Below are 21,008 nucleotides of genomic sequence, written 5' to 3' on the forward strand. Positions count from 1 at the left end.
AGTTGTGGGAGAGTAGTTTCCTTCTCCATGTAAGATGACTAGAAAGAGAGAGTGTGGTTCCGATTACAACCCCCTGAAGAAGTGAGACTTCTGAAGGAGTGGACAGCTGACCTGTGGACATCAGGGCCTTCTTTGTCCACTCCTTCCATATGAGGGCATCTCCTCCCACTTTTGCCAAAGGTCATCTCTAACCGTCCTCCGCCCCTCCTCCCAAAACAGAAGATTGAGTGGAAAGTTCATTGCTGATTTGTCAGAGCGGAAAGGACCACTTCTCCAGGAGACCGAGTTCTCCCCTTCCTGTTCTGACATGTCTGCTTTAAGTAAATCCGTATGCACCCCGATCCCTCGAAAGAGAGCCTTTCTTTTGATTGCAAAACTTTAGAACGCTGGCCAAGCTCTCATTCACAACTTAACCCCTCCCCATGTAGGGCTTCAAACTTAAGTTGCAAGTTTTGTGAAATGTTTTCAAAGCAGTTATTGATTTAAGAACAAAACGCAGCCATATGAACCTGCTCAAAACCCGAGTCCTGGTTCCCCTACCTGATTTATTTTAGTTTCATTATTTGATTTGATGAATTTGTTATTTATATGTATATACTGTAGGCATATGATTTTTTAAAATCCAGACAGGAGATGATCAAATGAAAAACAAGTCTACTTTGCTTCAGAAGTAACTATTGTTAACAGTTTCTTGCCTCTCTTTCCAGAAATATTTCTTTGTATGTTATGCATATGTTTGTTTTTTACACATGGGGTATACCATATGTCTGATGCTGCACCTTGCTTCTTCTTCCTTAATAGAAAGTGTCACACATTAACACATATAAATCAACCTAGTTCTCCTTAACTGTTATATGGTATTTTGTCATATGGATGGGCAAAAAAATCTTTTTTGCTGTTTCATATTTGGGTCATTTCCAGTGTTTTGGTCTTACAGTATCACAGTGAGCATCCTTAGGGTATCTTTGTGTAATTGTGCAAATCTTGCATGTCTGTGTGATAAATTCCTAGCAGTGAATTTGCCAAAGGGGCAGGTTTTTAATCTTCGTATACATAGTCCCAACATGAAGTCTAGAAGACAGTACACCAATTCACTCTGCCACCCACAGCTTGTGATTGGTTTCTTTCTTAAAACCAGTCTTAGGGCTGGGTGTGGTGGCTCATGCCAGTAATCCCAGCAGCTTGGGAGGCTAAGACAGGCGAATTGCTTGAGCCCAGGAGTTTGAGACCAGCCTGGACAACATAGTAAGACCTCATCTCTAGTATAAATAAAAAATTAGCTGGGCATGGTGGTGCGCACCTGTGGTCTCAGCTACACTCAGGAGGCTGAGGTGGGAGGGTCACTTGCGCCCAGGAGGTTGACGCTGCAGTGAGCTGTGATTGTACCACTGCACTCCAACCTGAGCAACAGAGTGAGACCCTGTCTCAAAAAGAAAAGAAAAAAACAATCTTAGGCTGAGAGACTGATTGTGGCACCGCCTCTATTTTCAGTGATGAAATGTGAGATGCTTCTGCCTATTTCAGCGCCTGGAGGATTCTTTGCTTAAAAATTCTGCGGGTTGCTTCGTGTTCTGTAGCCGTGATTGCTAAGTAAATATAAAGTATGACTGAGTCTAAGTTAACTGAGAACAAATTGACCTGGTAAGAAATGACTTCTTTAGGCTCACTGAGGCGTCTTTCAGTTTCGGAACTTACTGGTTAAGGAGAAAAACCCAGGCCTTATCTCCGCTCCGATCCCTTTTGGAATGAGATAGAATGTAAGTAAATAAATAGAGTCAAGTGGCACATTCTTCGGCATCTACATGATCATTTCTCTGTTGGCAGAATTCTTTAGGATAACTTATTGCTTACCTCTTCTACCCTGCCTGGCCGTCCAGTGGAGGGGTGAGAACATCAAATGCTGGGAATGTGGCCTGGCTCCAGAACCTGGGCCTGCCTGGCAGGGAAGTTGGCACAGCTGGGATGCCCCATGTCCTGTTGCTGGTCCCAGGGTCAGCAAGTGTGCGGCTGTGCCAACTGGGACAACAGCAAGTCAGAGGTGGCTGCTGAAAGCAGCCTCCACCCCTTGGCTGTCTCCCCTGACTGCCCCTGGTAGTGCCACTCAGCTATGAGGAGTGAGATGGGGACATTCTTATTTATCCCCCCACCCCTGCAAAGAGGGAGGCCTCACTGCCCTTCCACCTTGGCTTGGCACAAGAGCTGTGTCCCAAAGAGCAAGTTGAAATCCCTGAGCCTTGGCATGGTGGGAGCATAGGCTGCCCCATCCCCTTCTCAGTAGTCAGGGTTCCCCCACAGCAGCAGCCACTCAGCATCTTGGAATCATTCTTAAATCTTTTCACCCCACTTCCACACCCACCAGCCTGCTTGGCCTGCGGAAAATAATGAGATCTGAGATCTCCTCTCCCAGATCTCCCAAGATTGCAACAGAAGCCTTCTCAGGATCCCCAGCTTCCATTCAGCCAGTGGGATCCTTCTAGTACTTCAATCAGATTACATCATACCCCTGCCTCCAGCTTTTTGGTAGTTTCCTGTTGCACTTAGAACAAAATCCACATCTCTCCTTCTGATCTTGGGTGATGGCTGTGAGATCCAGCCCCAACTGGCCTCTCAGATGAAGTTCCCCCGATCCCAAGCTCACTCTAGCCCCGACCCCAGCCTTGCCAGTCCCTGCTGCTCCTCTAAGCCAGCATTTCTCAGAGTTTTAGCCTCAGCACTCCCGTGTTTGTTTATGTGCTTAGAAGGTATTACAGAACTTAAAGAGATTTCATTTAGGTAGATGATATTTATAGATATTTATGACATTAGAAATTAAAACTAAGAAATGCTTTTAATATATATTCATTGAATAAATCCATTGCATATATGCATAACTAACATAGTTTTCTATGAACAATAAACATACAAAATAATTTATCGTGCACATTTCTGCAAGTCTCTTTACTGCCTGGCTTAATAGAAGACATCTGGATTCTCCTCTTTGCTTCTGTTTTCGATCTGTTGTGAGAGCATGCATTCTGTGGCCTCTGGAAGACTCCTCAGTACACCCCTGGGAAAATGAACATAGAAGAAGAATGTCTTACTATTTTTATGAAAACAAGGATTTCCAGACCACACTTTATGAGACCCACTCCGGTAAATCACTGCGGCCTTCCCTGCCTCAGGGCCTTGCACTGGATGTCTGTCCCGGGATGTTGGTAGCTGCCTCCCGCTAACGGCTCAAGCATAGTCCGTGTGCCACCTCTTCAGAGGCCTTTTCGGATCAGCTCCTGGTTAGGGTTGCCCCTCCGTCCCTCCTCTGCATTGGCCTGGTTCCTTTTTTTTTTTTTTTTTTTGAGACGGAGTCTTGCTCTGTCGCCCAGGCTGGAGTGCAGTGGCCGGATCTCAGCTCACTGCAAGCTCCGTCTCCCGGGTTCACGCCATTCTCCTGCCTCAGCCTCCCGAGTAGCTGGAACTACAGGCGCCCGCCACCACGCCCGGCTAATTTTTTCTATTTTTAGTAGAGATGGGGTTTCACCGTGTTAGCCAGGATGGTCTCAATCTCCTGACCTCATGATCCACTCGCCTCGGCCTCCCAGAGTGCTGGGATTACAGGCATGAGCCACTGCGCCCGGCCTGGCCTCGTTCAGTTTATCCACAGCACTGCGGTTCCTTACCTGGCTGATGCCTTTGTGTGCCTGGTCATAGTCTTTCTCCCCTGCAAAGAGGGTTGCCTGTGTGGGAACCTTGTGTGCTGTTCACCCTGTATCTCGGTGCCTAGCTCTGTGCCCCTACTCAGTATTGTTGAGTGAAGAATGAGCCTGCATTTGTTCTCTGCTCAGCCTTGGAACAGAGCCCATCAAAGGCCTTCTCCCTTCTCTGAACACGGGAAGACAAGGAAAGTCCCTCTAGGGCCCTAGATACTTGGTGGTTTAGTCCATGGCACTTTGACAAGGGAACACAAAGGAACTGAGAACCCAGAAGACCTTAAGCAGCATCCCTCGGCTAAATTTCTGTCACCAAGTGAGCAAGATGTGTGTCCAAGGACCGTGTACCCAGGTGACAGATTTAGGTTGGTTGCATATCCGCTGAATTTCACCACCCTCCTCCTACTCAGAGTTTTACAGAAGCCAAAGAGTAGTGCCAGAGCGGGAGCTGGGCAATGGAGGGTGATTTGGTCATCAGAAACCTGGCCCGGGTTGGCCTCTGATGCTGTGACATCTCACCGCTGCCATCAAGGGCCCGTGGGTGTTGGGGCATGACCACTTCCCACCCTCCACAATGGTGCCCCTCCCCATAGGCCGCACAGTGCATGGAGTCCTTGCTTCTGCCTGGGGAATAATTCACAAGGAGGAAAACAACTCTGGCTGCATGCCTTGGGGTAGCTGCCAGACAAGGGTGTTTTATTAGGACACATCTTCCGATTTTATCTGCGGACCCAGGTAATTGTCATAGAGCAGTTTGTCTCCCCTTTAGAAGCTATAAACGATTATATTTGATGAAAATACGCCTTTCATTTCCTTGGAGGAGATATTAAAGTAGTGTATAAATCAGGGCTAATAGGTGACTAGCCGCTTTGGTGTATTTTTCTTCTTCCATTTGGCTTAGAAAAAAAAAAATCACAAGTTCTATTTATTGGCTGGTTTTATGTTGATGGCTGTCACCCTCACAGAATGTTCAGCTTCACAAGGGACTGTGCGTGAGCCTGGCCAAGGAGGGGGGTCAGTGGCGGCCAGTATGTGGGGGTGGTGGGCAGGCATGGCCAGGTCTAGACTCTAGCCTGAGCTCTCTGTGGCTTTGAGGTGCCACGTTGCTGTGGTTAGTTCCTCGTGGACCCTGCCCATGGCAACAGCTGCTTCTAGAGATAGATAGAATCTGCCATGATGGGTAGGGTGTCCAAAACTTGCCTACAAGACCACCCTCTCCATACACTCTAAGTGGACCAGCAGCACCCAGAGCAGAGCTGTTCCCCGGAAATGACCCAGGGATGCCGGGGGCCACAGCCTCCCAGAACAGCCTTGCTCCTCACTCTGGGCTCCCACTGGCCCAGTGGCTGCTTCAGGAGGCCGCAGGGCACCGGAGCTGCTTACAGGTGTTCCCCTGGTGGGTTGGCAGGTGTGGGAAGGGCTGGCAGAGCACACAGCTCAGAGGAGCAGCCAGGCAGGTTGACCTCTCCTGGCCCTTGCAGATGAGGGCTTAGTGACATGACAAAAAAGTGACGTGTTCCCACCTGGTTTACTATCAGCTGCTCCCCACCAGCCTGTTAACTCCAGGACAGGGACTGCTCTGCCTCTTCCGCTGCTCTCTCTCCTCCTTCAAACCCACCAGCCCCTCCTGTCACCAGCCCCTCTCTGTGGCCCATGGTCCCATACAGTCTGGCCCCTGCCCCCTTCTGGGATCAGCTCCCAGCCCTCTCTCCCCTCGGCTCTCTGCAGGTGACACAATCCAGCCCTTTAGCCACACTGACTGGCTGGCTGTGCCTCACCAGGGCCAAGCGCGTCCCGTTTCGGGGCCTCTGTTTTCATGCTTCCCTCCGCGTGGAGCCCACCGCATGACTGGTTCCTTCTCAGCACTCAGGGGTCTGCTCTGATACCTCAAAAAGGGGCCTTCCCTGAGTGCCCGGGTCACCCTAGTTCTCTGCACGGCAGCTTGTTTTTAGTTGAGGTGAAATTTGCTTAACACAACATAACCAACCATTTGAAAGTGAACAGTTCAGTGGCATTTAGTACCTTCAAAGTATTGTGCCATCATCCCCTCCTCTAGTTCCAAAACATTTCCATCCCCCCAAAAGAAAACCCCATAGCCGTTAAGCAGTCATTCCCCATGCCCCCTTCTCCCCAGCCCCTGGCATCCACTAATCTGCTTTCTGTCTCTATAGATTTACCTTGTCTGGATGTTTCATATAAATCATACAATCTGTGGCCTTTCATGCCTGGCTTCTTTCTGTTTGCATCATATTTTCGAGGTGCATCTGTCCTTCTTTTAGCTGAATAATATGCATTATATGGATAGACGTTGTTTTGCTTCCCCATTCATCCATCAATGCACATTTTGGGCTGTGTCTGCCTTTTGGCTGTTGTGAATGGGCTGCTGTGAACATTCGTGCACAAGCTTTTGTTTGAACACCTGTTTTCCATTATTTCCGGTATATACCTAGGAGTAGAAAGTAGGTCATGTGACAATCTAACTTTCTGAGGAATTGCCCGACGGTTTTCCCATGGTCTTCATAGCCCTTAGCTTTAGCTGAAATTGCCTCTTGTATTCCTTGTTCTCTGACACTATCCTGCACTAGAATGGAAGGCACTTGGCCAGGGGGTGGGTACAGGGTTGTGGGGGACCTTGTTTGTCTTGTCCTTGACAGTACTGATTGATGCCTATGAAGTAGTTGATCAGTGAATACTGATGTGTGGGTGGATGGATGGATTGGTGGATGGGAGGCTGGTGGACAGAGGATGGGGCAGAGGAATTGTTCAGTCTTTTCCCAGCAGACTATAAACCCCTAAGGCCAGGGCATTTCTGTCTTACTCAGGTCTGGTACCCGGTGCCAGCTGGTGGTCATTTGAGTGTGAGCTGGCAAGTTGGATTTCATCCCTTAAGGGCTAAGCTGGACTTTATTCACTTCCTGTCCCAGCTTCCTACTGGGTTTGGGGCTCCAGCTGTCTTGTGGTAGACATTTAACTCCCCTGTATCACCTGAGGTCAGGAGTTTGAGACCAGCCTGGCCAACATGGCAAACCCTTGTCTCTACTAAAAGTACAAAAATTAGCCCGGTGTGGTGGCAGGCACCTGTAGTCCCAGCTACTCAGGAGGCTGAGGCAGGAGAACCACTCGAACCCAGGAGGTGGAGGTTGCAGTGAGCTGAGATCTTGCCATTGCAGTCTAGCCTGGGCGACAGAGTGAGACTCTGTCTCAAAAAAAAAAAAAAAAAAAAAAAAAAAAAAAGAATTTAACTCTCCTGAGTATCTGGGCCATGCCTTGCTTTTCACAGTGTTATCTTTATCAAAGGCACCTAAACCGGCAGGGTCAGTCACGTGACCCAGAGTACTTAATAGTTCCATGGAAAAGCCTTGCTGGTTCTAGACCCAGCCCTTGGCAGCTGAGTAACTTAGGAAGAATGCAGAGATGACACTGTGCTACGAGCCAACTGAGCTGACCGCGAAGCCTCTGACCGCCATCTGAAAAGGAAAAAAGAAAATCGATGTTTCATTCATAGACTTCAGTTCAGACTTCTCCTCTGAGGATAACATCCCAGGTGCTAATGTCATTTCATGTTGGCATTTCCTAGGAACTGATTTTGTAGGCCTGTTATTTTTCTAGTTTCTAATTATAAAACTGGAGTCAGTCCTCTCCTTGCAGCTCCCTAAGGCAAAAAATACCCTTTCTGGAGTCACACGGGAAGAAGGGCCTGGGGCTTCCTCCAGCTTCTCCAGCCCAGTCTTAACCCTTTCCCACCCTTCAGCTCACAGCTTAGAGACTCGGGCCAGCAGGTTCCTGAGGCAGGTCTATGAGTTACAGAAACTTGATTCCTACCCTGAGGCCTTTTTTAAAGAAAAGTTTATTGAGCTGCTAAGCACTTTATGCATTATTCTTATTCGAGCTTCCCAACAAGCCCTCAAAAGGAAGGTGTTACCATTTTCCTTTTCTACAGGTCAGAAAGTGGCCTACCCAAAGTCACAGCAGATACCCTCCCTCTAGTGTCAGACCCTGAGTCCCACCACCCTGCTGAACCAACTTTTCATTCATAGCTGATGTGAATTTCCCTTTGCTGATTGTTTTTTTAAATGCTTAACAGCAGCCACCTAAGGCCTCACTGGTACCAGGCAAAACTACATTGTCGCCTCCAACTCTAAGCATGTTTTAGACAGAAAAATTCATATCTATTATTTCTGGAAGTGTGAGCTATAATTTGGAAGAATTAACCATGTCAGGCACTTTATATGCATGAATTCTATCCTCCCGACCACCCTGGAAGCTGGTATCACTTGCTCTGCCTCACAGACAGGAACCTGAGGCTCAGAGCAAGACTGCAGAGCTCACATGAGACAGGCTGAGATCTGTACCTCCCCTTCCTGCCTCTAAGTCCCATTTGCTTCAAGGCTGGCATGGCTGCAGGTTGAATATTCCTTATCCAAGAAGCTTGGGACCATGAGTGTTTTGAATTTTGGATTTTGGGGGATTTTGGAATATTTGCATTATACTTACTGGTTCAGCTTCACTAATCTAAAAATCTGAAATCTGAAATGCTCCGATGGGCATTTCCTTTGAGTGTCATGTCGATGCTCAAAAAGTTTTGGATTTTGGATTTTCAGATTTGGATTGCTCAACCTGCAATGACTGAACTACTTCACATGGCAGCTCTGCCTGTCTCAGAATGTCGGAGATCAGTAGGATAGGCACTCCTTGGAGAGGGGCCTCAAGGGATGCCCCTGGTCTAAACAGAATGTTCCCCACTCCCCTCTTCATCATCCACCCTGGCATTGGCCCACATCCTCGTGCCCCAAGACCCACTTCCAGTGTGTCAAGGACAAACGTGCAAAGCAGCAATCCGGAAAAATACCCTGTCCTGAGACCACCACTTCCAAAGCAGGCTAGTGGTGCAGGGCTCATTCCTGCACAGCTTTGTCCCTGGTGTGCATGAACAAAAAGCAGAAAGATTACTTCAAAATCCTGCCTGAACAAAAAAGCAGCAGGATTTGAGCCCCTTTCAAAGCTTTCTGGCAATTGCCTCTAAGAGATCAGTCTTCAAGTGGTGAGGCAGGGGTGTGGGGAACAGATCCTACTCAAAAATCAGCCCTGAGCTGAGTCCAAGGGGTCACCTGTTTGCCAAGCCTGTTTTCAGGGCTCCGCAGCAGCTGTGAAGAGAGAGAGCCTCAGGGAATCTGGAGCTGGGCTCACACAGCCAGAGAAGGAACCACATTCTCGGATCCGGGCCTGCACGGTTTCCCCGCTCACAACATGCCCCCCAAAGACACTTTCCCAATAGACACAGTAGCACTTGCTGTGGGGAACCCTCTGTTGCTAAATATGGATGCAGTAGGCAGGGTCAGCCATCTTACCCAGACACTTTTCTGGGAGGTGCAGGGAGGGGAAGAAGAGAGTTCCAGAGAACTGAGTATTGCCTCACTCTTCGGGGTCATTACCTAGCTCAGGCTGCCAAAGCAACTGTATGCCCAGGAGCCTTCTGGTCATAAGAGTGTGTCAAATGGCAGGGAACATTCCCTGGTTGCTAATAGAGAAGCCTATGCAGGAGGTGTGGGGAGAGAACAGACCCCATTTGCAATCTGCCATTTGACCTGGGCTATGCCTTAGAATGTTCTATAGGCTCGGGTGGGCCCACAGCAGGGCAGCCTTGCCAGCAGCACAGCACAGGCCAGTGTCAGCGCCAGAGCAAGTGGCTTGGCCGCACACCCTGTGTGCTCCCCAGCACGGGCCTGGCTCCCCACGTAGGATAGAGCTCTCCAGCGTCATCTTCCAGCCTCCTAGTCAAGCACTTTTAGTGCATGACAGTCAGAAAAGACTGAAAAATACCAAGAAAAGATCGAAGTTACCAAATCTTGCCACCCCAGGGTGTCCATGATCAATTCCGGCATCCTTTTTTTCGTTGTTTTTCCTGTTCGTTCACAGTGGGGTTTCTTTTCCCAGCAGTAGAGTAGTTGCCCAGGTGAGAAGCAGCAGCGTGAAGGCACCCAGCACAAGCCAGAGTGTGTGGGCCCAAGTCCCAGCCTTCCACCTCCACGTGAAACTTGTTAGGTGGCCTTGACCCATTTAGTTCACCTTGTTGGATCTCGGTTTACTCATATGAGAAACAGGGGTGATGCTCAACAGCGTGAGTGGACTTAACAACTGAACTGTACTCTTACTAATGGCTCAGGTGGTAGAATTTGTTATGTGTACCACAACTGAAAAACAAAAAATGGGATAAAGATGTCCCTTCATTAGGCTCTTGTGACATAAAATGAGTTCATTCACCTAAGTGGCCGGACAATGCCTAACCCATATAAAACGTGCAGCAAAGGTTGGCCGCTCTTAGCATTTTTGTTGTTGTTGTTGTTGTTAGTTAAGGGCTGAGCCTTGGGACCCCAGAAAATAGGTTCCTTTTCTGTACATTAATTAGCACAAACAAAATTACCAATGCAGTAGCCCTTCTGCTGTCAATAACAAAGGCACACTGCAGTGACACAGAGTTGCTCTTTCACAGAGACTTTCCCTAGGTGTTGATGAAACACCTGGGCGTAATAGAGCAGGCAGAATTTTCCTCCTCACACACAAGAGGTCCTGTAATCTGCCTGAGGCCCCACAGCTCTCAGAGGCTGAGCCGGGGCCAGAGAAGAGCACAAATTCATCCCCCGAGGCCTCCAGCCCAGCACACATCCTGTCCCCTGGGGTGCTGACTGCCATCATTGGCACTGTGCCCACCTGAGCCAGGCAGTCCCCATGGAGCCTCCCAACAGCTCTGGGAAGCTAGTGTCATTCCTCAGTGCCCAGTGTCACCCAGCTCACAAGTGGCCAGCCAGGGCTCCCTGCTTTCCACTCCATGAACCTTCATGCCCTCTGTTCTGAAGCGTATTCAGAGGCGGAACACCTGGAAATCAGGTGTGCTTTGGGAACCCCACATACTCTTGCCGTATTCTACTCCGTCGTGTGACCCAGGAGCACAGAAGTCATCAGAGAGCATGACTTGCATCTGTGTCTCAAGTCTGTCTCTAAAGGAAAAGTCCATAAAATCACCCAAGAAACATCCTAAACGTTTTCTGATGGTATTTATTTTTTGCTTCTGAATCATTTGTTTTATCAACTGCAAGTTCTCATTAACAGACAAGTGATAGCAGATGCCAAGGTGTGAAGGCCCCTTTATGGCAGAAAACCGAGAAACAAAAAATTCCTAGCCCTTAATTCTGTATGTAAGTTGATAAAAGTCCACCTTGATTTGATGTTTGCCTTAAAATCTCTCTGACTAGCTCAAAGACAACCCCCTGGAACAAGGTTTGGGAACCACTTTCCCACTTCCCGAGAATTAGAGTGCCTTTGGGATCCAAGAAAATGAAATGCCAGCCGGGCGCGGTAGCTCATACCTTTAATCCCAGCACTTTGGGAGACCAAGGCAGGTGGGTCACCTGAGGTCAGGAATTCGAGACTAGCCTGGGTGACAGAGTTAGACTCCGTCTTAAAAAAAAAAAGGTGAAATGCCAACATGGTGAAATCCCGTCTCTACTAAAAATACAAAAAGTAGCCAGTCATGTTGGTGTGTGCCTGTAGTCCCAGCTACTCAGGAGGCTGAGGCAGGAGAATTGCTTGAACCTGGCAGGCAGAGGTCGCAGTGAGCCAAGATGGCACCACTGCACTCCAGCCTGGGTAACGGAGGGAGACTCCGTCTCAAAAAAAGGGAAATGCCAAATAAGAAGCAGTATTGCCGAGTACACAGTTGGTGGGAAGGAGAGTTAGTTCATGAGGGCCCACTAAGAGTGGGAAAAACCAACGGAATCAAAAGGCAGAGATGTGGCGACAATGGTGCTTCAGAGACAGGCAGAAGCCATTCCATTTTCCAAGTGTCCCCTTTCCTTCATGCCTCTGATGACCTCTTCAAAGCACAGCAGCTCCTGGGGGCCAGGGTACGGGACCGCCTGGTGGAGAAGAATTGGGGTGGGGGAAGAAATGGCATTTTTAAAAGAAACTTCTACAATTCCAAGGAAGTGATATGACAAACATGTTGACAAGGATCAGGAAAAGGAAGGTTGGTTGAGCAAGCGTTTACTAAGGCCCTTGATGAATCAAATAAACACTGCACAGGGCTTACAGAGAAGCCTGGGGTTGTGGGGAGGGACTGTGAGCAAGTCTTGCCAGCTAGTGAGGCTCTGTGGTGCTTCTGGCAGGGCACATGCAAAGGTGTGGCTGCAGGGTAGGCATGAACAGAGAGCTGGGAAGCTCAGCAGGGCCCCATGGCAAAGCGCTTTGTGAGCTTGCCGCATGGGTCGAATTTCATCCTGGAAGCAGCAGGAAGCCATCGAAGGTTCTAAGACAGCAGGGCACATGGGCGGCAAAATGGACTTGGGTTTTAATTGACTGGAATTGGGAAGGGCAAAGGAGAAGGGTGGAGTGGGAGGGCCACAAGACACACTCTAGCCCCTTCACTGCACGCTCACAGCTGTGCGTCAGGCGATGCCCATGGGCAGATGAGAAAGTCCCACAGGCTGGGGTGCGGCCTTCCTTACCTTTCTCTAGCCATTTGCCACTGTACTTGTACTATAGGATTATATTGCTGTTTTCAAAAAACCTAAATGAGCACTGTTTTCACTCAACAGCATATCCTGGAGTGTTTTTCATTTTAGTTTGCAGGCGCACCCTCATTCATTTTTGACTGCTGCGATCATCTGGTCAAACCACTGTTCATTGAGCCACTCCCCTACAGATGGATGTTTAGGTGGTGGCCGATTTTTCATCCTTTAACAAATAATAGGCATCTCCAAGTGCCCTTGCGCAAGGGTTTCTCCAGGGTGAATAACCATGAAGTGAAAACAGAAATAGCCAGGCTGAGAAACTAACAGGATTTGGTGACCAATTTGACTGAGGGAGTAGGAAGCCACAGAGCTAGCTTAAGGCAAAATCTTAAGAAGCCTTGGTTTCCCTCCCCGAATGTTCTCCATGCATTTAGCTAGCAAGGGCGTCTCGATGATCCCAACTTCTCACCCAACAGTCCTTGTGACTTGTGGGTCTCGTTCTGTCCAGGCCTTCAGGGGTTGGGGTGAGTGGAAAGGTCCCCAGGAACTGGTGGGGGTCTTCAGAGGCTGGCCCACTCATAGCTCGGCTTGTCATCTCAGACAGAGCAGGGGACAAGCTCTTCTACCGGCTTCCTGAGAGACAAGCTCCTCCAAACTTGGCGTGATAGAGACACCAGTGGGTTCTGTTCCCTCCGCCCGGCACCTCTGCTGAGATTACAGCTTTCTACACTTCTTTTCTCTCTATAACCAGAATCCCATGACTAAAATACAGTTTTCTTTATTTGCAGCCGTCCAGCCATGGCATTTAGTATAAATGTGCTTTTCTCTAAAAACACACACAGTATTATTTTTTTTAACATCTCAAATTCCCAAAGGGCCAGAAGTCAATATTATCCCAGTGTGATGGGAATGGCTGTTTTGCAACATCTCTTCACACTTAAACAGCCTGCTTCCTGAAGCCTCCGAGTAATCACAAAAACACATTCCAAAACCCATCAGCCTGGCTGCTGGATTGTTTTACCGTCTCCGTCACTCTCTGCTGTGAGCTCAGTCCTCGAAAGTCGCCTCCTCAATTTCCATGTTGTGGATGAGAAATTCACAGCATGATTTTGGGAGCAGATGCTTCAACTGTATGAACTACAAAGTTTGGACTGCGACGTGCAGTGACTTCTCTGAAAATATTTGCTAGCTGGTAAAATTCAGTCTCATGGCATATGTGGTCTACTTCTAGCCTTACAGACTTATTTAAGGCCCCAGGATAAAAATCCTATTTATCGAATGCCAGCTATGTGCTAGGCACTGGGCTAGGTGCTTTACACAAAACAAGGAGATTTTGTAAATACTGTGTAGAGTTATTAGCCCTGCTTTTATTGCTGGGGCAAGCAAGAGTCAGAAAGCAAGGTCCCCTGCCCAGAGTCTCAAAGTTCGTCCCTAGAGACGGTGCCTGCTTCTTCTAACTCTTCTACCGGCTTCCTGAGAACAAAAGTTATCTCCTGTCCTTTGTTCTTTCTTTTCCTGCTAAGTCGATTTGAAGGCTCTGCAGAGTTTCTGGGGTAACCTACGTGCCCCTTTGTTGTGGCTTTCTGAGCACTGACCTTACTGGCCCACGGCTGGGTCTCCGGTGCTGGGTTCCAGGCACACTCCAGCCTCCTGGCTCACAGATGTCCTGTTGAACCTAGGGACGGCCGGGTGGCAGGAAGAGTCAGTGTGGATGGAATGAGCCTTCCTCAAAAACCCCCACCACCGCTCTTAGTAACCCGGAAAAAACTCTAAAATAGTTGACATTTACAAAGTCTTGGGCATTTGGGGAGAAAAACATTCTCTTTTTTGCCAGATTTCCAGCATGAAGCCCAAGGGAAATGTCCATGGGCTCAGCACAGTGGTCTAGCATCTCGAAGCAGTGCTTGGCCCGGTGGAGGCCATGCACTCCTGCCCTCCCGGAGGGCCCATCCTGCCCTCTCTCCACATCCAGCAAAGGACAAATGCAGAATCTGGCCTGTCCTCCTGTCCCCACCATGTCCCAAAGAGTGGCCCTTTGTGCTGACCCAACACAGAGCACCTGAAAGACTTGCTCAAGCTGCTAGACTTGAGCGGCTTGAAAGCCACCATCATCAGAGCACCTGCCATTGTGCTGTCCAAACTGTGCCACAGCCCTGCCAAGGAAGCCATTGCAATCAAGAGGCTAGGGCCACACATCCTGGAGCCAGACCCCCCAGGTTCAAATCCACACCTACCGCTAGACAGCTATGTGATGTCAGGAAGTTCTGTGAAGCTCCTGAGCCTCCATGTCCCCTTCTTTCAAATGGGGCTGATGATAGGACCTGCCTCACATGGCAGGAGCTTAGCGGGGCCAGCATTTTACATGTGAGTGCTTCGCGTTATTGTAGTATCATAATGGCCACTGCTGTTGAGGAGGAGGGAGCCAGGGCTCAGAGGGAGAGAGCTGCCTGCCCAAGGTTGCAAGCTCAGGGGTGGCAGGCCAGCACTCCCAGCTTCATGGCCCTGGCTGGGGTCCCTTGCAGGGCAGTTGGCCTGGCTCCTCCAGGCCTCTCCGTAGGGTCCTCCCAAGTATTCTAGCCAGTGCCCTTGGGCTCTGCCAGCCGTATGGGCAGCACCGGGCAGGTGGACTTGTGAGCACCTGCCCTATTAGAGCCATGGAAGGCACCATCTCTGGCATGCTTCCTTCTGCCAGCCAGTGCACACCAAGTGCCTGCTGCAACCCTTCCTAGGCCCCTGTGCAGAGGACACTCACTCAGGGGAGGCAGACATGGAAAAGGATGACCGTGGGGCCAGGGAGATAACTGAAGTGGTGGGGGCATCAACAGGGCAAGTCACCCAGAGGGTTCATGCAGCCAGAGCACGGGATGTAGGGGGTACTGGGTTGTCAGGGACCATGGGGATCTGGAGAGGCGCAAGGAGGCATGTGAGTTTCATTCTGCTTGCTCTGGGTGGCCTCGGGGCCCTGAAGCAGGGAAGTGGCTGGACCTGACGCATATCTGTCTAAGCTTCTTGCACGTACCGGGTGGTAAGTGGATTGGAGACAGCAGTGCAGGGCCACTGGGGTCCCCGCAGAAACCAGAGCAGCTGGGTGAGGGAGGGTGTGGGATATGGGAGGTGCCCTTGGCTAGCATGGTCAGTGATGGGGGTGGGGTTATGACAGATCTGCTCCTAGAATGGCGCTGCCTCTGCACATCGTGTAGCAGCTTGGGACAGGCAAAGCATTTCCCATATGTGATCTCAGTAACTGCAAAGCATAGTGAGATGGGAGAGGCTTGAGAGGTGAGGTGACCAGCACAGGTCACACTGCAGGAAGCAGTAGTGTGCTTTGCACTTGGCCCCCGTACTGTCCTGAGGTTGAAAGGCTTAAATGACTCAGGCACTGGGGACATTTGACAGAGCATTCTGTGAGACTCATCGAGCTGCCAGCACTGGGCTAAGTATCTCTATAGCCCAGGTTCACAGCAAACAGGGAGGAAGGTGTGGTTACTCTCCCTGCTTACCAGGGGAGGAGGCTGAGACCCAGAGAGGTGAAGTAACTTGCCCAAAGTCACTCAGTGGTAGGTGGTGTTGCTGAAACTCACTGCTAGGCCATCTGACTCCCACAGTCTGCTCAGTCCAGTGTCCAGGGATCCTCCTCAGGGCCCAGGAACCTGACAAAATTCTTGGCCTTGCCCTGGGGGAGTTGTAGTTGGAAGCTGGGGGCACTGTGATCGTACCTGCAGCCTCACATGCGTGGTTCCTGGGCACGTCTGTCAGAGTGCAGTGATGAAGCAAGCCTGGAGATGCCTGTGCTTGGCCAGTGGCACTAAGCAGCTGTCTAGGCTTCATGAGCCAAGCGGCATTTGCCCGATAGGTGTGATGTGTCAACAGCTTTTTCTCCTGCTTTTCACAGCCCCTGCTGGCTCTCAGCTAGAACTCTTTTTAAAAATCATAAAAAGGCACTGACTTGCAGTGGTGCACACTGGTGCAGCCCAGGCACAGGAGCCTCTGCAGTGTAGATTTAAGGTCTGCTGGTCAGGAGCAAATTTAGAATCTTTCTGGAAGGTTCTGGGTCTGGCCAAGAGTGTAGTTAAGCCCTTCAGTGATGTGAGTTTGGGACTTCTTTAGCTTGTCTTCATGGATCTACAGAGGTAGGCTTCTGAGGAAAGCAGTGGCATATCTTTTCATTCATTCCTTTTTCCAGTAAACTTTTTTTTTTTTTTTTTTGAGACAGAGTCTCGCTCTGTTGCCCAGGCTGGAGTGCAGTGGTGCAATCTCAGCTCACTGCAACCTCCACCCCCTGGGTTCAAGTGATTGTCCTGCCTCAGCCTTCCGAGTAGCTAAGATTACAGGTACCTGCCACCACGCCCGGCTAATTTTTGTATTTTTCGTAGAGATGGGGTTTCACCATGTTCGCCAGGCTGGTCTTGAGCTCCTGATTTCAGGTGATCCACCCAGCCTTGGCCTCCCAAAGTGCAGGGATTACAGGCGTGACCCACTGTGCCCAGCCTATCCAGTAAACATTTATTGAGCACCTACTGTGTGCCAGGCCCTGTGCTTAGGGTTGGTGACCTGGTGAGCTTGCAATCTTGTGAAAGTAACAGACAGCATTCAAGTAATCACACCCATGACTAATGCATTTATAATAGAGAGCCTGGCTGGTCTAGTAGGGACGGGGAAGCCATCTCTGGGCAGATGAGTGGGCAGATACCATGCCAGTCCTCAATTGACCTCAGGAGGGATGGCACCAGGTTCCAGAGGCTGAAGAAGAGACTTGGTGCCAGCGAATGAGACATAGGGTTCATCAAGGACTTAATGTACAGGGTCGGTCCAGTGGCAGCAGGCTGGATGGGAAAACCACAGCCGCTTGTAAAAAGCATGCCACTTAGATAGTAGTTTCCCTTAGCACCCTCCCGCTAGCAGCCTCTACCTGACAACCTTAATTTAACCTAAAGCAAAGGGCTTAAGTGAAGCTACTGCTGTCAGCTGCACCTGCCATATAGCAGATCGTGAGAGTGTTTCTCAGAGCAGACGGGATAGGGAACAGCATGTGCGGGGGCGCCGCGTGAGGAAGGACCAGGGCCCTGGGTGAGGCTCCCCGGCTCCCCATTGATGTAACACCTTCTGCGCTTGAAGCTGTTACAAGCATCTTCCATGCATTCATTCACTCATCATCGGAACCTCCCTGGGGAAAGGTAGGCTTATGTTCATTCTGCAGTTGAGGTTTTCTGAGGCTCAGGGTGGTTAACTTACCTGGAGTTGCACAGCTACTGCACAGCAAAGCCAGTGTCCTGTCCTGGCTTGGCCTGACCCTGGCCTCCTGCTCTGTGTTCTCATTTTTTATTCTTATTCCCTATCCTGTGTTGTTACTGATAAGGCTCAGAGGCCTGCCAGAAGGATCAGAACCCTGTAACTATCAAGCCCATTGGAGGATAATTCTAGTCATTGACCTTAAATCTGCAAACCCAGAACCTCACCTTGAGAGTGCCTCCTAGCCCTGTCGCTAGGCACTTTCTCAGAACACCACTAGGCTGGTCATCTCCCGAGCTACCTCATCCACCTTAGAGTGAATACATCTCTGAAACTCGGTAGGGAACCGCACCCAAATGAGCAAATCGTGCTATCCCAGGAGAGCAAGGAGCTGAGTGAACATCCATCCTCCTGGGGCTTCCCTGCAGCCTCAGGCAGGAGAGCGGCCTCAGTCTTCTGTTGCCACGGGTGACAAGGCCTGCTCAGCTCAGCATAGCCCTCGGGTCAGCTCCTCACCCCTCCAAGCAGGCAGCCGTGTTCATTCTCCATCCTGTACCTCCACAACTTCTGTGGGACAGCCAACTAGGCGATCAGGAAGCCACTCAACTGGAACCCCACAGCGGCAAAGAAAAGCCACCCTCCCCTCAGCCGAGAGGGACCTACAGGCTGCCCTGACAGTGCCCAGGTGCCCAGAGGCATCGTTCTTTTGAAACTACGGAGTCCTGGCACCTGTAGGATCCTTGCCAGCTTGAGGCCCAGGCCTGAGCCAGCCCAGCCCTGTGGTCCTCAGCCCTAGCTGTGCATTTTTAAATCACCTTGAAAGCTTTTAGAAAAGCCCAATGTCCGGGCCTAACCCAGTTAAGTCAGACTGAAGAAAGGGCTGTTGGTGACATTCTCTTCTGTAGGAGCAGTAGCTCTAGCGTGCCTGGGGTAGGAGGGATTCTGGGTATAGGAGTGGGATGTTTCATGCCCTGGGCCTAGTTTCAGGAGAGGCCAATTCCACAAAGCTTGTCATGCCTTCTGCAAACCCACTTTGGGGACGGCTGTGCTAAGAACTGGGAAATGGGTTCTGGATGATCCTGCCCTCCTGGAGTTCATGGTGTCCTGGGGCTAACTCACCTTTGTACCAGACCTAGCTAGGGCTGGGAAGGCTCTGAAAGGAGGTCTTGAAGGATGAGCTAGGTTTCACATGGTGCATCCCGGCAGGGGGAATGATTGGGCTATGAAAACCAGCATGTGCATATGGGTCCTGCAGGCAACCTGAGGATGGGGGTCAGCAGGAGATGAAGCCACGTGAATGGCCCCTGTTCCCGATTACCTGTCCTGGACTTGGTCGGAAGGCCCAGGGAATAGCTGATGGGCTTCAAGCAGAGGGCTAAGTTCCCACTCTACCCGACCACACACAGCCCTTGGAGCAGGAAAATAGTCACTCACGGGGCCGTCCTTAGGGCAGGCTACCCATGGGGCCCAATGACCCACACTTAGCTGGAGAGAAGAGGCAGCCAGCAACACTTCCTTGAGTCACACAACTGGAGCCCAAATCCACCCATTAGTCCAGTGTCATCTGCAGCCTCTCCCACTCCTGCATCCAGTCCCTCCCCAAGTCTGTTAGCTCTACTTGGGAGATACAGTCATAACAAGGACCTTTCACCACCACACCTGTCTCCTGGGCGAAGGGCTGGGTAATTTCTTCTTTAAGCAGCAGAGAGTTAAGCTTTTAGGGCCATATGGTCTCTGTTGCAACAAGCCTTTCCCATTTCAGCCAAAGCAGCCGTAGAGGATACATCACCGAGTGAGTAGGGCTGTGCCCCCCTCAGTCTTCACTGGCAGAACAGCAGGTGGCTGGATTTGGCCTGCAGGGCATTGTTTGCTGACTCCTCATCTTGGCCAAGCCTGGGCCAGTGGCTTTAAAGTCAGCCCCACTGTTTCTCTCCTTGCCCTCTATGGTCTATTCTTAGCACCAAAGATCCTTTCAGGGTGTGAGTTAGGTCACGTGTCTCCTCTACTTAGATTCTTCACTGGCTCCCATCACTCAGATGAAAGCCAAAGTCCTCACAGTAGCCCCAGGTTTCACATGGTTTGGTCCCTCTGTACTTCCTGACACTAACCTCACTCCCCGCCCACCATGGTCCCCTTGGCCCACTCCAAGGCAACTTAAGGGGCCTCCCCTGAGCCTTGACCTTGCTAGGTATGCTCCTATTTAGGGGACCCTGACCTGGGTGGCCTCTGTTTGGAGAAGTCACCCTGGGTACCTCTGTGGCTCTGTCCTCACTTCCTTCAGGTCATTCTTCAGACCTCACCATCTCAGAAGGTCTTCCCAGACATCCTATGTAATGGCAGCCCTGTGCCCACTCCCAGCACTCCAGGGGTCTCTACTTGCTCATTCCTTCAAAGCACTCAGCCTCTCCTGACATTTTCTATTCCTTGACTGGCCCTGCCCTGTCCTCTCCCATTATCAAACTGTGAGCTTCAGGAAAACAGGCACTGTGTTTTGTTTACAGCTGAATTTCCAAGTCCTGGGCTATACTAGACATATAGGTAGTGCTTGGTAAGTACTGGATAAATGGATGGATGGATGGATGGATGGATGGATGGATGGATGGATATTTGGGTATAAGTGGATGAATGAATAAATAGATGAATATTGAAGATGGATAAATGGGTAAAGGGATAGATGGATGAATGGATGTAGAGGGAGGGAGGGATGGGTGTAGAAGGATGGATGTAGAGGGAGGGAGAGGGGACAGATAGATGTAGAGGGATTGATGGATGGGTAGAGAGGGATTAACGGGTAGGTGGATTGATTGGTATAGAGGGATAGATAGAAGCCTGGATAGATAGATGGATTGGCAGATGGGTAAATTGGTAGGTGGCTGCTGGGTGGATGGATAGATAGATGTACAGGGATGGATGGATGGATGGATGGATGGATGGATGGATGGATGGAAGGGAGAGAGGGATGGATGGATGATGGAGCCAACAAATCTTTAATCCCCTCTTCTGTGTGCTAAACATTGTTCACTGGGGACTCAGAGGTCAGTCACACTAAACAAATCAGGCCCTTTGGAGCTCATGAGCACTGTGGACACCTCAGATAGTCTAGAACTTCCCACCATGTTTGGCGCCCTCAGGGAACTGTCAGATGCTGGGTTAATGTCCAGTAAGGGGATCTGACCCGGACCAGGTGTCTGGGAAGGCTTCTCGGAGGAAAGGATGTTGACCTGGAAGGAGGAGGTAGAGGAGGACTGCCGAGAACCTTGTGTCCCAGACAGGGGCTGCCATAGACAGGAGAGCATTGATGTCTCAGCCCACAGGCTGCCTAATCCCCAAGGAGTGAATATGTTGCTGCCCATGTGAACCTTGCACCAGTTTGGCCAGGCATGGAATTCCCCCTTGTCATCAATTTCCGCCCTGGCCAGATAAGGGGAGCTGAGACCCCAGTCCTGTATCCCAGGTAGATATTCAGCCCAGTACGCCCTGCAGCGGCCCTGACTACCCGCATCATTAGCACAAAAGGAGGAATTTGGGCTGGGATATTTTCCTGTGTTGAATTCTTTGGAAAGGGAAAGTTCTTGGACTTGAGCCTGAT

The 21,008-nt window shown here is 50.2% G+C and overlaps 1 protein-coding gene across 35 annotated transcripts in view; it reads left to right on the forward strand.

Moving 5' to 3' along the window:
• The window catches only part of CLEC16A (C-type lectin domain containing 16A), a 238,236-nt gene that overhangs the window by 181,432 nt on the left and 35,796 nt on the right, over positions 1–21,008 (forward strand). For 3 of the 35 annotated variants that reach the window (XM_077987257.1, XM_077987258.1, XM_015125627.3), the window contains exon 22: positions 1,492–1,790. The exons of the other annotated variants lie outside the window; for them this stretch is intronic. In XM_077987257.1, the coding sequence (XP_077843383.1) occupies positions 1,492–1,547 (56 nt within the window). In that variant the 3' untranslated portion in view covers positions 1,548–1,790. Of the gene's footprint in view, positions 1–1,491; positions 1,791–21,008 lie in introns of those variants that run through there. 35 annotated transcript variants of the gene reach the window in all.

This window comes from Macaca mulatta, chromosome 20, assembly GCF_049350105.2.
Source record: "Macaca mulatta isolate MMU2019108-1 chromosome 20, T2T-MMU8v2.0, whole genome shotgun sequence".
In the NCBI taxonomy this organism is placed as follows: Eukaryota; Metazoa; Chordata; class Mammalia; order Primates; family Cercopithecidae; genus Macaca; species Macaca mulatta.